Below are 14,402 nucleotides of genomic sequence, written 5' to 3' on the forward strand. Positions count from 1 at the left end.
TAACATGTTTGAAAGTGCTTTTAATATAACTAAAATCACTTTTATCATGTTCAATATCACTAATAAACATGTCTTAAATCATTCAAAATCATTTTAATATTTTATGAACAAATTGAACTACCCATGTGGTTGAGAGCCCTCATAGTCTCAAGATAATGATACACTTGTTACTTTTACATTTTTAATCGTTACCTTCATACAATCAAAATTGATTTTAAATTATTAAAAGCATGATTTAGAGTGATTTCAAATCTGACAAAAGTGATTAATCACCCATCCATATTTCAATTATCTCCGACTTAATTAAAATAATGTTTATTAAAGAGAGATATACAAGGCATTCATTAAATTGATGAAATGGGATTAATTTTTTATGATGATATGTCAACCATCCATCTTCAAATTATGCAACACAACTCTGCATTTTCATGGAAAAAGTTCTTTAAATTATTTATTTCTTCATCCTCTCTAATATTCTCAAACTTCAACTCTTTTAAGGAATGCTTCCAACATGTAATGGGAAGAGAGGCACAGCAACAATGATGAACTGCTATATTTGTTGCCTTTTCATATACAAACTGAGACACAAAACATATATTAATGTTACTAAACAACATTAAGGCTGAAAAAAGATGATGATTTAGACTCCACTCGATAACAATTTAAGCCCGTTTGATATCTATTTGACTTTTGAATAATGTATTTGTTTTCTTAAAATTTCTTTATCATAGTTTTCATCATTTCTAACTTAACATTTGAATTTTTAATCAAATTTCAAAAACAAAATTAATTATTAAACGGTCCTTGAAAAAATAACTTTTGTTCTTTAAAACACTCTTAAAATGTAGATAATAGAAATTAATTTTTTTGTTTTTGAAATTGAAGTACATGAATATTACTTCTACCCATAAATTTTTATTTCTATTGTTTACTTTCTACTAATGTTTTTAAAAACCAAGCCAAGTTTTTAAAACTAAAAAAATTCTAGAAACTTATTTTTGTTTTAGATTTTGACTAAGATTTCAAGTGTTTATCTAAGAAAATGTGAAAACCATGATTGAAAAATTGAAAGGAAACAAACATAAATTTAAAAAATAGAAAACTAAAAAACGAAGTTACCAAACGAGGTCTTAGTTTTTAGAACTTAAATTATGAAAATATTGCTAGAAAGTAGATAAAAAAAAAAAAAAAAAAAAAAAAAAAAAAAAAACTCGTAAATGTAAGTAGTATTCATAAATTTATCTATATATTTGTACGATATTGTTTGCTTTAGACCTAAATTCATATGGATTAATTCTATAGAAATAGGGTGTGTTTGGTTTAACTTTTGAGTGTTTAATTTTGAAAATAAGTAATTTTAAGAAAAATTAAAGTATTCCACAACCACTCAAAATAATTTTTGAATTTTTTTTTTTATAAAAAGAGTTTAAATAAGAAAGAATTTTTTAAAAAAATATTTTTTTCTCTAGTCAATTCAAATAGGTCGATAATCTTACACTAATTGAAGTATTCTACTTGTATTCTAGTGATTGACATTGGTTTTGCCTATAACCATCCTATCTCTTAAACTAAAGATCACCAAATAATTTTTCTTTTGAGGGATCATCCTCACCTCTTCCCTTTACTAGATTGTTTAACTCTTTTTCAGCATACCATTTATAACATTAAGCTTCGGTTATATTGTAAATTTAATTCCTGTAATTTGAATAAAATTAGAATTTAGTTTCTATAATTTTAAATATTGAAATTTAATTCATACCATTTAATAAAATTTCATAAATAGTATGTGATTTTATAAAATTCTAACAAATAGTTCTTACTATTAGGAAAGAAATTCTAATTATAAATCATAGGAGCTAAATTCTAACATTTTCAAATTATAGACCCTAAATTTACAATTTAATTTTCAATGTCGGAGAGTAAACCAAATTAAGAGAAAAAAAATAGGAAATTTAAGTTGAGAACTGTAATAAACATTAGAAATACGGTTCAATCCGGTTTGGTTTAATTGACTTTTTCGACTAAAGTGAGTCTCAAATCAAGTAAAAACTGCAGTTTTAGAAATAATCAAAGAATGGCATGAAAGTGATACTTACCTTTAAAATCTTCTTACCAAAACCAGATTCTATTGTGATGGTGTCTGGTTGAGGGGCAATCCAAAGCAAAGCCTCCACAAGATCTTTAAGAGAAGGACTAAACAAAGGCTTTATTATCTTAAGTTTCAAATGCTTCACACCATATAAAGGGGAAGCAAATGTCTCCCTCAGCTCCTGTGGAACAGTCACAGTCTTTGCAGAAAAAAAAAGAGTTCATATCCAACAAACAAGCGATGTTAGAGAACTTGCATTTTGTAAATCAAATTAATATCTATGTGCATACGGATGAAGAAACAATTAACTAGAGACTCGTTTGGTAATCATTTTGTTTTTTTTTTTTTAGTTTTTTGAAAATTAAGTCTATTTCGTTTCATTTTCTTATTGTAGTTTGTATCAATATTATGTAGAATAGTTGAATTCTTAGTCAAATTTCAAAAACAAAAACAAGTTTTTAAAAACTAGGAATGAACTCATTGGATAGTAGAGCAAATAAGAACGAACCTTTCCTGTTCGACTTTGCAATGTCAAGACTTTGAGATGATTGAAATGTGCTAAGAATTCAATCTGTTTAACAAACCATGGATTATCGAAAATCCGTGGGGAGAGCTCGACATTGGCTTGCGAGAGAGCAGGAGCGTTTAGAGAGAAAGAAATCACATCCCCAGAAAACTCGAGCACCGATAGACACGGAGTGTCGATGTGAACTCTCGTCACTGATTCACATCCACACAAGATGAATTTTTTCAAATGGGGGCTTGAGATTCTCAAGCTCTCCAACATGTGGCAATAAGACAGAGCCAACATCTCAAGCAGAGGAAATTCAGAGATACAATCATGGAACCAATCATCTGTTATAGCCACCATGGAAAGTTTCAAAGTTTTTAGATTCTTGCAAGAGCTGATATTGATACAACAAGGCTGAAACTGCCCTCTAAACTCAAAAGCTTGAAGATTCATGGCTTCGATCCCAATCTCATACAACCCACTATTGTTTTGAACCTCCATTGTTATGAGTTCATTAGTTTCACATAGCCAAAGACTTCTCAGTCCAAGGCAAGAATTGAGTTTGATATGCTCAATGAGAGGACAATTTGAGACTAATCTTTTTACAATCTCATCTTCAGCAAAAACTCCCAATAGGCTTACCCTTTTCATACTCAACAACTTTAATCCCTCAAATGGAGGACACAATTTGCAATCACCAACTGTCAAAACTGTCAATGACTGGTTTGCAAAAACTCTCTGAGGCAGATTGTACCTTTTGCCATTTTCCACTGTCACAACAATCTCGAGCTCCCCGACGCCGTTCTTGAGCACGTAGTCGATCCACTGGTCGACGACGGTCGCTGAGTTCGGCCCTGGGAAGTCGGTATGAAGCGTAAACTTCCTGAGGCATTTCAGCTGCTTGAGAGTTTGTTCCACAAAGTTGATGAGCTGAAGTCTCTTGTTTTCAGCTGATTGTTTGGTTTCTAATAAGTTGGGTTCAAACTGAAAGAAGTTTGTGTCAAATTCAAAAGATGGGAAAGTGAACCAAAGATGGCTCCATCTTTTGGATAAGATAGTGGCTTGAACAATTTGTTTGATGGGGAGAAATGAAAGAATGTGCTGCAAAATGGGGTCTGGGAGTTCAGATATCAGATCCATTGGAATTGAATTTTGATTCAGAAAAAAAAATGGGATTTTCAATTTTTCAGAAAGTCAACTACTCTCTTTTGGAGAAACCAATACTTTGATGTTCTTGGACTGTCTGGCTGTTACTTAACAGAGTTCAACCAAAATCAATGAAAAAAATAAGGTTAAAACTTACAACATGTTTTTAGTCTCTATAATTTGATTATAGATCACATCTTTGTAATTTGGCTTCATTACAATTTGATTCTTCAAAATAATTTTCTATTTTTTTTATATATTCTATTTAAGATTTAAGAGATGTGTCATATATAAACACTCTTCATCATTTACACATTATCTCTATATTTTGTACTCTGTTGTATATTATCTCAAGATAATAATTAAAGTCGATTCTCTTTTCTATCCGTATATGTGTAGTTAATTCACTATTAATGAACCATGTAAATATGTGTTGTTTACTTATTGATTCATTTATACGTCATTACATTAGTCATTAAACTTATGTTCAAATTAAGGATATTTCTCATTTATAATAAGTTATGGGTTTGATTACTCTTTACTAAATAGAGGAGTATGCTTTAGTTTTATATTGTATAATATGTATTACTTTTATCATTAGAGGAATTAATACACAAATGGTATAAAGATATTTAATTGTCTTTTTTAAAAAAAAAAATTAAACACAGTGAACTTATTTATTATATCTTTTAGAATTTCAAATATTAAATTGTTAAATAAATAGTACAAGAGCAAAAATACTTGGTGAATTTTTGTTTTTTTTTTTTTTTTTTTTTTTTTTTTTTTTTTTTTTTTTTTTTTTTTCGTTTCAACCTTATGATTGAGGCAAATTGAATCATTGACCTTAAGTTGATAATAGGTGACCTATACTTCAGACAAAAATATTTTATTCATGTATTTTTACTCATGCTAAGTGTGTAGACTACATTTTTAGTTCAACAACATATAAGAGAGAAGATTTGAAGATATTTTTATCGAGATATTCTTAATCCTCATGTTTTGATAATATATTAAATTATCAATTGATTTACAATTTTAAGCTAATGAGTTGCATTAAATTTAATTATATCAACATTTAAACAGCAGCTAAGTGGTAACATGTATTGAATAAGGTTATTGGTTCAATTCTCATCTCTTGTTGACTAAAAAAACAATTAAAATTAAAACTAAATATCATTTAATAAAAAATTAAAAGGAAGCATAGCTCAATCGATATTATTGTTAACTACTACAAATCCAAGTTCCAATCCCCCAACCATTATTATATTTAAATATATATATATAAAACAACGATATGATGATGATGCTAATAATAATAATAATAATCAATATCATTATTGCTATTATTGTAATTATTTAAACATAATGATTTGGATGCCTTTGAGAACACGAATAGATTTTTTAAAAAAAAAGAAAAACAAACGAATAAAAATGTGGTGGTTTGTTGGTAGTGTAAGGAGTTGCATTAAGTCCAACACATAAAATATAAATAATATCATGCTGGCATCCCCTAAATTTTAATTATATACAATTATGACATTGCTAATTATTTATCTTATAATAATATGAAATGTCCCTAAAGAATTATATACATTACTTGTTAGGACTTAGGATAGGGCTGACTCACTATACTACCAATTTAATATCATTTATGGAATTAAATAATTTATTATTGAAATCTAATTTCTACGTGAACTAAGGACGGATAATTAAAAATCTCTTTCAACATCATCATCTTAAAAATTCAAATTATACAGACCTTGAAAATACACATTAAATATATATATATATATATATATATATATTGTAACACATGGCTGACTTTTTGTATAAGCTCTCTCATTTGGGAAAATTGGATTGATATTGTAGGTTTAGAAAATATTTATGGAAATATTGCAGTTTTTAAATTATTTATAAAAATATTGTAGTTGTGGTGCAATTTTTTTTTTTTTTTTAATGGTCTAGTGTTGAGTTCTTTTTCTATTTTTAGTTTTTTTTTTTCCTTTTTAGTGTTGTCAAGTGTATAGGTGGAGTCTCAATTTTGTTACAACGTTGTTAGTTTGTTTAGATTTTTTTTTTGTTATTAGTTTGTTTTGATATACTTTGTTAAAGCAAATTAAATATATTTATAGTGGAGTTTGTCCATCCGTAAAAGTTAACTGAGTTTAATAAAACTCTTATCCTTTATTTTACACGTGGAAAATCGACCAATTTTTTCTTTCTATTTTTGGTTTTTTTTTTTTCACTTTTTATATTGGCGATCTTCATTTTTCTTTCCCTTTTCAATAGAAAAAACGTACTTTATAAAAATTTACCGTTCTATTTTTTGACAATAAGAAAAATATACTTTATTAATAATAAGATAGGAGTGATAGTCGGTTCGATTTTGTTGGTTTTGGGCCTAACTTAAATTCAAACCAAATCTATAATTTTATAAAGGAGAGATCCAAATCAATTTACAATAAAGAACAAAACCAATGGATTGGTTTTTATTTTGTTCGGTTTATTATCGATTTGCTACTCGATTTTTTCATTCTTAACCATTCTAAATTTAAGAGACATTATAGAAAATAACAAATTCTCAATTTTTTTTCTTCCATATTTAAACTATTGTTCATAATGGAAAAATAATAAAATGTGAATTAAAATGTCTATATCAATACTTTTTTTAAAATCCTTGCTTTTTAATATAGTATAGATTCAACTATAATACTTAAAAAATATTTTTAAAAAACTCAAATTAGTAATATTGTACTTAAAAAAAACTCTAATACTAAACTTTTTTTTTAAGAAAACCACATAAATTTCAAGCAAATTTTTCTATTTTCTTAAAATTTTTGTGATGGTGGATATTAGAAAAACAAAACCCACTAATTACTATTGGACAAGTTGAACTCTTATGTGAAGGATCTCATATCTAAGAGTTCCATGAGCGCATTCGGATCCCTCCGATCTCACCATGACTGAAATACATATTATACGTTCAATACATATAGTTATGCAATCAAATCTTAATTAGCGGCATGCTAAGAACAAGATAAACAACAAGGGAGAGAGTTTCATACCATTTGAAGACAGTCTTCACACTTCGGAACTCCAGCGCAGTGGAAAACCTCCACGCGATCTACCAACAGCCAGTGGAAATGTCGATTGCAACAACACGAACAACGCGAACTCATGACCGCAACAGGACGACACCACCACTAGAGAGCCCCGGGTATTCTCAGAGTAAAAACCCAAAGGGTGGGCTTTGGTGAATTTGGTAGAGGAAGGAGGAAACACAAATCGTGTAGGCGATAAGCAAGTGGGAGGGAAAAAACACTATCGCATAGCAGACTGCTTATCGTTTAGGAAGAGCTACACGATCGTGTAGAATTTACTGAACAATCGTTTAGGAAAAGGTATACAATCGTTTAGTAAGATCGACACACTATATGATCGTTTAGAGAAGTTATATGATTGCATAGGCGACAGTATGCGATCGTTTAGGCGCGAGGTAGACGATCGTTTAGGTGGAGAGGAGCTATCGTATAGTCACTTGAATCTTTAAGGGATCGCCTAGAATTCTACCAACGTGCGCCTTCTTTCTTTTCTTTAGGACGACGATTCAAAATGAAACGATTTCATTTTTATTTCATCGGTTACAATAACCGACGGTTTCCCACTAACTCACGTCCAAACTTGAATTTTAGATTAATTATCATATAATTAAACAACTAATTAATTAATAAATATAATCATATTATATTTTTATCCTATAGTTTGATATCACATATCTACTATAGTATTTTCTCCTCTACTTGATATAAATCATATTTATATCTAATTTCCTCCAAAATAATGTATCTCATACATTTAGCCAATTATATTATATATAATTAACCAGTTCTATTATATCATATATAATCGAACTTCCTCGTGTCAATTTGAACATTTCAAATTAACCCAAATATTGGTTCTTGACTTTATCTAAGCTACCCAGGGGACCTAATAGACCTGTGGCTCGAAGCTTCAACGGTCCGTGAATATCTGACTAAACTCTTTAGCCACGAGATCCATCATCCGTTAACTGTCAGGCATTCCACTAAAGACCAACAGTTGAACTCTTCTTACCACAGATATATTTCTGTGTCCATCGGATATAACCAATCATGAGTACAATGACCCTTCACAGATGCTCGTAAGTACGGCTGGGCCAAATTATCATTATGCCCTTGTAGTTACATCTCACTCCTTAAATATCATTGATTCCTCTAATAAACAATACAACATAGTCCAACTATGTGTGAACACCTCTTGGGCTAAAAGAAGGTGTGTGGTGCCACATCGTTCAAGCCCTGGAACCAGCCCTTAAGGGAGCCATCTATCTACTTACCCCTGCCTTCCATCTTGTGTAGCTGAGTTCACAACTCCTAAATCAGACAAATCCCCAAAATGATAGGTTTGAATCGGCGACTTGGTCACTCGCACCCATACAAATCATAGTGCCGCCCTCAATGGCAGGAATTTTCAACTCACTCAGGATTGAGGTCATGTTACCTACGGTCATCCTAATGAAGTGAAGTCTCTGTCATGAACGATGTTATATAACGAGACGTTAACATTTCATGGTCAGGTCTTATACAAACTCTTTGTATAGGATGCCTCCGCTCGCATGTCCCCAACACGAATGATAAAGATCAGACCATCTGTGATAAGTCACAACACTTGTGACTACTTCACAAAGCGGGCCACATCCGTAGCGTTACTAGGATAAGGTTTCCCTCCTATATCCATATACTACAGACCATTTTGGTTATCACTCAAGACATGATCCACTTGTATGTCACCACATACATGTTTGAGTCACATACTGATAACCAGGGATTTTATGTTTATTGGTTTGTGGTAAGCAAATAAAACAAGTAACTGAGCAAAAATACAAGATGTGAAGTAAATATCATATATTAACAACACAAGCGTTCGTACAAACTGTTTACAAACTACAGGACACGAGACTTTAGGGCATCAACCCCAATATTATGCACAGTAGGACAAACCACTATAGACCCATAGTTGAATTCTTATGCACGTAAGACAAGTGATGTCCATGGATATAACCAATACAAGCAATACAATCATTCACGAGTTGTTCATAGTTACAGTTGTGTCTAATAGATCATATTACACGTTTTTTCTTTAAAAAAAAGTCAATGTACAATCTATTGCTTACTAAATTGATATTTTAAGGTTAATCAGATACACAATTATTTTGTTTGTCTAATAAAATAGTTAATTTTAAACTTTTTGAATATGTTTGAAACCTATTGTATATAAAATTATGGATACGTTAGACATTTACTATATATTAGACAAAATTAAAATCTTAGAAAATTATTAAACACAATTTTTGAAATTTTAGTGATTAAACTAGTAATTTATCATTTATAAAAATTTAAAATTGAAGCAATATCTAAATTAAATAATATTAATTTAAAAACTATAAAAGTTTCCAATATATAAGCAAATAATGAAATTTGATATATCTATTAAAGTTTCTTAAAATAAAACTAAAGTTAAAACACTTAAATGAGCATAGCTCAATTGGTACTTAAAACACCACATTGTTCGTAACTACATTGTTCATTGGAGTAACAATGCTACTTAAGGGCCAAGAGGTAATTATAGGGGTAAAACAGTAATTTGAATTGTTCAGATGGTATGAAAAGAATATGGATTAATTGTATAAGATACAATTAATATACAACCTCAGAAGAAAAACTCACCCAACCTTTGTAGTTAGAGATTTTCTTTTTCCATGTAATCTTTCCCTTCCAAAAGGAAAGGGATCTCACCATCCTAATTTGTTTATTCTATATTCTCTGTAACTATTTCAATTTCGTATTAAAAACTTGTTTCATACTTTTTTTTTTTTTGCTTTTATTCTTTGAAAATTATTCTATTTTAGTTCACATATTTTCAAATTAATAGGATGTCTTTTCTTGAATAAAAATTTAAAAAAAAAAAAAAGATTAGCTTCAAATTATACTGCGAAAATAATTAAAAAATTATCTAAAATACAAGAACTAAAATTTGAATTTGTGAAAGTATAAATTAAAATAGAATGAGTCCCAAGAATACAAAGATCAAAATTATAGTTTATCTTCTTTTTATTTCATAGATAAATTTAAATTTATTAAATGAATATAAATCTTATTTATTAAGTAAGATAATGGGGATAAAAAGTTTAAGCATAAACCAAAGAATCTATTTCTTACTCTAAGGAGTCTAAATCATTTATATTTTTTTAGTATATAAGAAGAGTGAGAGAATCGATACAATGGTCCCTTAAAATATAGTTTATGCTAATATCTCATTAAGGTCTAAATTACTCTTTTTTTTTTTTAATTTCAAAATGTAGGAACAAAACGCTGGCATTGTCTCAAGTAATGTATATCGACAAAATGCTTACTCGAATTTGATGCAGAATTCCAAGAAGTGTTTACTTACTTTCAGGAATAGGATTCACTTGTCTAAAGAATAGTGTCCTAAGACACCTCAAGAAGTTGGCGATATGAAACATATTCCAGTTGCGATATGAGAAGTATTCTCTACGCCTCAATTGTGGGCAGCTTAATGTATATTATGCTTTGCACTAGGCCTGACATATGTTATGCAATGAAAACAGTCAGTAGGTATCAATCCAATCCAGGGTTAGACCATTGGACGGAGGTTAAAAACATTCTCAAGTATCTTCGGAGAATAAGGGACTACATGCTGGTGTATGGGACTAAAGATTTTCTTCTTACAGGGTACACTGACTCTGACTTTCAAATTAATAAGGATTCTAGGAAATCTACATTAGGGTCAGACTCCACTATAGAGGTTGAATATGTAGCTGCTTGTGAAGCAGCTAAGGAAGCAATTTGGCTTAGAAAGTTCCTTACAGATTTGGAAGTTGTTCCAAATATGGACTTGCCCGTTACATTATATTGTGACAACAGTGGAGCAATAGCCAAATGAAAATAACCTTGCAACCACAAATGCGGAAAGCACATAGAGAGGAAGTATCACCTAATATAGGAGATTGTGTAATAAGGAGGTGTGATCGCCACCAAGATCGCTTCGGAGCACAACATCGTTGATCCATTTTCGAAGACTCTCTCAGCTAAAGTGTTCAAGATTTATCTAGAGAGTCTAGGTCTGCGAGATATGTATATAGTATAATCTAATGTAAGTGGGAGATGAGTAATGGGTATAAAGATGCCCTAGTTTATTGTATTTGTATATTTACTTTTCATGTAATGTACAATATATATTTTACATTTCCAGCTTTGGATTATTTATTATATATACATTCCACTAACTAGAGTTTTGTTCAAGTGGGAGTTTGTTGGGTTTTATGCCCTAAAACTCATAGACAGTAAATGTAACATTTGACCAATCATTAATAAAGTGTTATTAATGTTTATTACAATAAATAGCTATTGCTTATCTTGTATTTATCTTGCCTAAATAATCATAATCCAATAAATTAACATTCTAGGCTGTTGCATGAGTCTTGAACTATTTGTGGAGACATACGAGAATCAATGTTTAAGATACAACCTAAAGATTCTAAAGTATATAGATAAGGTTGGGTACCTTATCCTGGTGACAGTATGGATACAACTCACTTTGTATTTGATATAAATGCAATGGTCCAATGCGTTCGTGTAAGGGACATATAAGTGGAGGTATCCTATGCAATGAGTTTGCATAAGACCGGGCCATGAAATAGTAACCTTTAGATGTAACTTCGTTGACTAGTTAGGTTTTTATTTCACTAAGATAACCTAGGCAACTTAGTCTCAATCTTGAGTGGACTATGGACTCTTGTTCACAAGCGATTATCCTTTGATTTGTATGGGTGAAAGTGGTCGGTTCGCTAACTCAATAAGCCTGCCATTTTGGGGACAAGATTGAGTGGAGAATTGGGAACACAATTTCACGAGATGGAATTCACTTCCAAGCCGGCCCGGCCGCGAGGAAGAAAGAGATCTTTGTCGGTGTTGACTTGCATCTCGGGTGACAGAATAAGACGACCAGAACTTCCTGAATTTAGGGTAAGTAGATGAGTATTCCCTTATGTGGTGTCTTTGAGACTTGAGCAAAGGGTCCTACCCTCTCACTGACACGAGAGGGGTTTCTGTTTAATGGTTGGACCATAAACAAGTTGTTCATTAGAGAAGCACTGGTACGTAAGGATACAAAGGTAACTCAGGGGTAAAACAGTAGTTTGACCCAACTGGTGTTACGAACATTCGTAAAAGACTGACTTGCTAGCATTGGTCAATATCCATAGACACAGAAATATATGTGCAGTGAAAAGAGTGCAACTATAGATCTATAGTGGAGTATACCCACAATTAACGAATATTAATTAACTTGGTTAATGAGTTTAGCCAATTAATTTCATATCATTGGAGCTTCTAATATGTAGGTCCACTAGGTTCCACTCGTAGCTCATAAATGATATTGAAGTAATTAAAGTAATTTGAAATGTTCAAATTTGCTAAGGGAAAGAATATAATGTATCGTGATATATAATAATATAAATAATGTATCGTGATACATTATAATATAAAGTTTATATTTTAATTAAACTTTATAATATAAATTTATTTTAAATTTGATTCAAAATTAATTTATTGGAGAATTAAATATTTAAAGGAGTTCCAATATTAAATTTAATATGAATAGAATTCATATTAAAACTATAGGTTAAAATTAATGTGCATTAGATGCACATTTGATTAATTAATTAGAATTAATTAATTATTTTATTTTATTTTATTTTATTTTATTAATTGAATTAAAACTATAAGTTATGAGAAAGATGTACTAGAATATGATTCTAATGCACAATTAACTAAATATAAGATATTTAATTATAATTAATTAATTTGATTAATTAGTAATTATTTGATTTATTTTAATAAATTAAATTTTGATTTAATTTATTTTTAAATTAAATGAATTTATTGTTATTTAATTAAAGGAAAATTCTTATAAAAAGAAAAATCCCAAAAATATTTATACTTTATAGCAAAAAGTTTCAAAAGTGTTGTACTTTTGAAACTTTTTGCTATAAAGTGAATATTTTTAAATATTTTTTTTATATTTAAAAAGACCTCATTAATTAAATAAATTAAATTTGATATAATTTATTGGTTAAATAAATAATGAATTAAAAAATTGTTATAACAAACTCCCCAACGTGGGGAGTTATATGGGAGTAGGAGAGAGATCTTCTCCAACTTCCTCCTCTCTCTAGTCCGTCAATATCACATAAGAAACAGTGATATGCAGAATTTTGCTTTCTGGGCTTTTGGCTTTCTTTTTTTTCTCTGTAAAAAATTTCCTCTAAGGATCCCACCTCATTCTACCTTGCAAACCCAAGTAAAATACTGATAAAATCATTTTGGTGGTGTTCACTTGATTTGCAGAGGAATCAAGATCGTAGATCTAAAAAGTTTGTGAAGCCCTCCAGAGTCGTCAAAAATTGTAAAGGTTTCTAGATTTTATTTCCTCTATTAATTTGTTATTAAAATATGAAAATGGTCTGAAATTTTTTTCGTTGCGCTTGGGATTTCAACCCAGCAGTGAAGTAGATGGATCTTCATCCGAAGGCAAAGACAAACTCAATAATTGAACCAAAGTATCCACAGTCGTCTGACGGTCACTAAGCAATCGAATTATACCATTCAAGGTCCGTGATTCAGAGGTCAACGCCTATAAAATGCGAGTTCTAAGATCAGTGGGAATCAAGAGACCACCTTCAAGAGTGTGAAGGTCATTAGATAAAGGTATATCATCGGTTTTGGGAGGCTGTATGTTATGTATAATGCCAGGCACATGGGAGCCTTGAAAGAGTTTGTACCTTAAGTTGATACATTTGGCAGCAGGACTAGGAGCATCAGATGAAGTAAGAATGGTGGGACACTGAGTAAGCATAATACCACAAAGAAAACGTGGGAAGAAAATAGATAGTTTGATAGCGAAGGATTCAACATGTCGCAGCACTTGATTGTAGACAAAAACACCAAATTAAACCGAGAACCAGTTCCAATTTGATATAGCAGGCTAGCAAGAGATGGAGACACCCCAAAACCATGTTTGGAGCGACACTGATAACGGGCAGAAATGCACGTTATCATAGTATTAAGTTCTTAAACAATGTTGGATTGTGTTGATGAAATATGTTAATTTGCGTCCATTAAGCATCAATTTCATAATATGGTCGCATGCGTTCATCGCATTAGAACAGTTGATTTTTGTATTTTTATGCAGAATATGCATTAACGCAAGGCAAGAATTATGATCATAGGAAATCATCGGTCGAGCGCAACTTCACTGCAAAGCTTTATGATGATTGTGCTCGCTAACATTCGCCCGAGAAGGATTGTCGCAACTTGGTCAGTGCAACATGGTGGGCGCATCTGGGTAAAAGGCTAATTAATCGCGATGGGACAGAAAGCTAATGACAGTCGAATCCGAATTAAGTTGACAGCCGATAACGATCACAAGTACATTCAGCTTTTCGGTGACAAATATTTGGTGCATCAATCAGGAATTAAAGTCGTCCCATCAATACAATTATGAGAGAGAAACCGCCGTTCACCTTGGATGTTCTAT

At 30.7% G+C, this 14,402-nt stretch overlaps 1 protein-coding gene across 1 annotated transcript; it reads right to left on the reverse strand.

The window, feature by feature from the left end:
* Positions 1-253: 253 nt before the first annotated feature.
* Positions 254-3,877, reverse strand: LOC120091169 (F-box/LRR-repeat protein At3g03360-like). Its single transcript, XM_039049064.2, has 3 exons — positions 2,598-3,877; positions 2,097-2,288; positions 254-578 (listed from the first exon to the last, which is right to left on the reverse strand). Exons 1-3 carry the CDS (start codon positions 3,738-3,740, stop codon positions 399-401), a joined length of 1,515 nt encoding a protein of 504 aa, XP_038904992.2. The 5' UTR covers positions 3,741-3,877; the 3' UTR covers positions 254-398.
* Positions 3,878-14,402: the final 10,525 nt, after the last annotated feature.

This window comes from Benincasa hispida, chromosome 1 (assembly GCF_027475165.1).
Source record: "Benincasa hispida cultivar pf3 chromosome 1, pf3_genome.v1.1, whole genome shotgun sequence".
In the NCBI taxonomy this organism is placed as follows: Eukaryota; Viridiplantae; Streptophyta; class Magnoliopsida; order Cucurbitales; family Cucurbitaceae; genus Benincasa; species Benincasa hispida.

Excerpts from the sequence above, each read along its gene's own strand:
- LOC120091169 (XM_039049064.2), bottom strand. The coding sequence starts at position 3,740 with ATGGATCTGATATCTGAACTCCCAGACCCCATTTTGCAGCACATTCTT. Across the intron at positions 2,289-2,597 it reads TGCAAAGTCGAACAGGAAAG|ACTGTGACTGTTCCACAGGA; the intron begins GTTCGTTCTTAT and ends TTTTCTGCAAAG. Across the intron at positions 579-2,096 it reads TTGGTAAGAAGATTTTAAAG|TTTGTATATGAAAAGGCAAC; the intron begins GTAAGTATCACT and ends TTTGTGTCTCAG.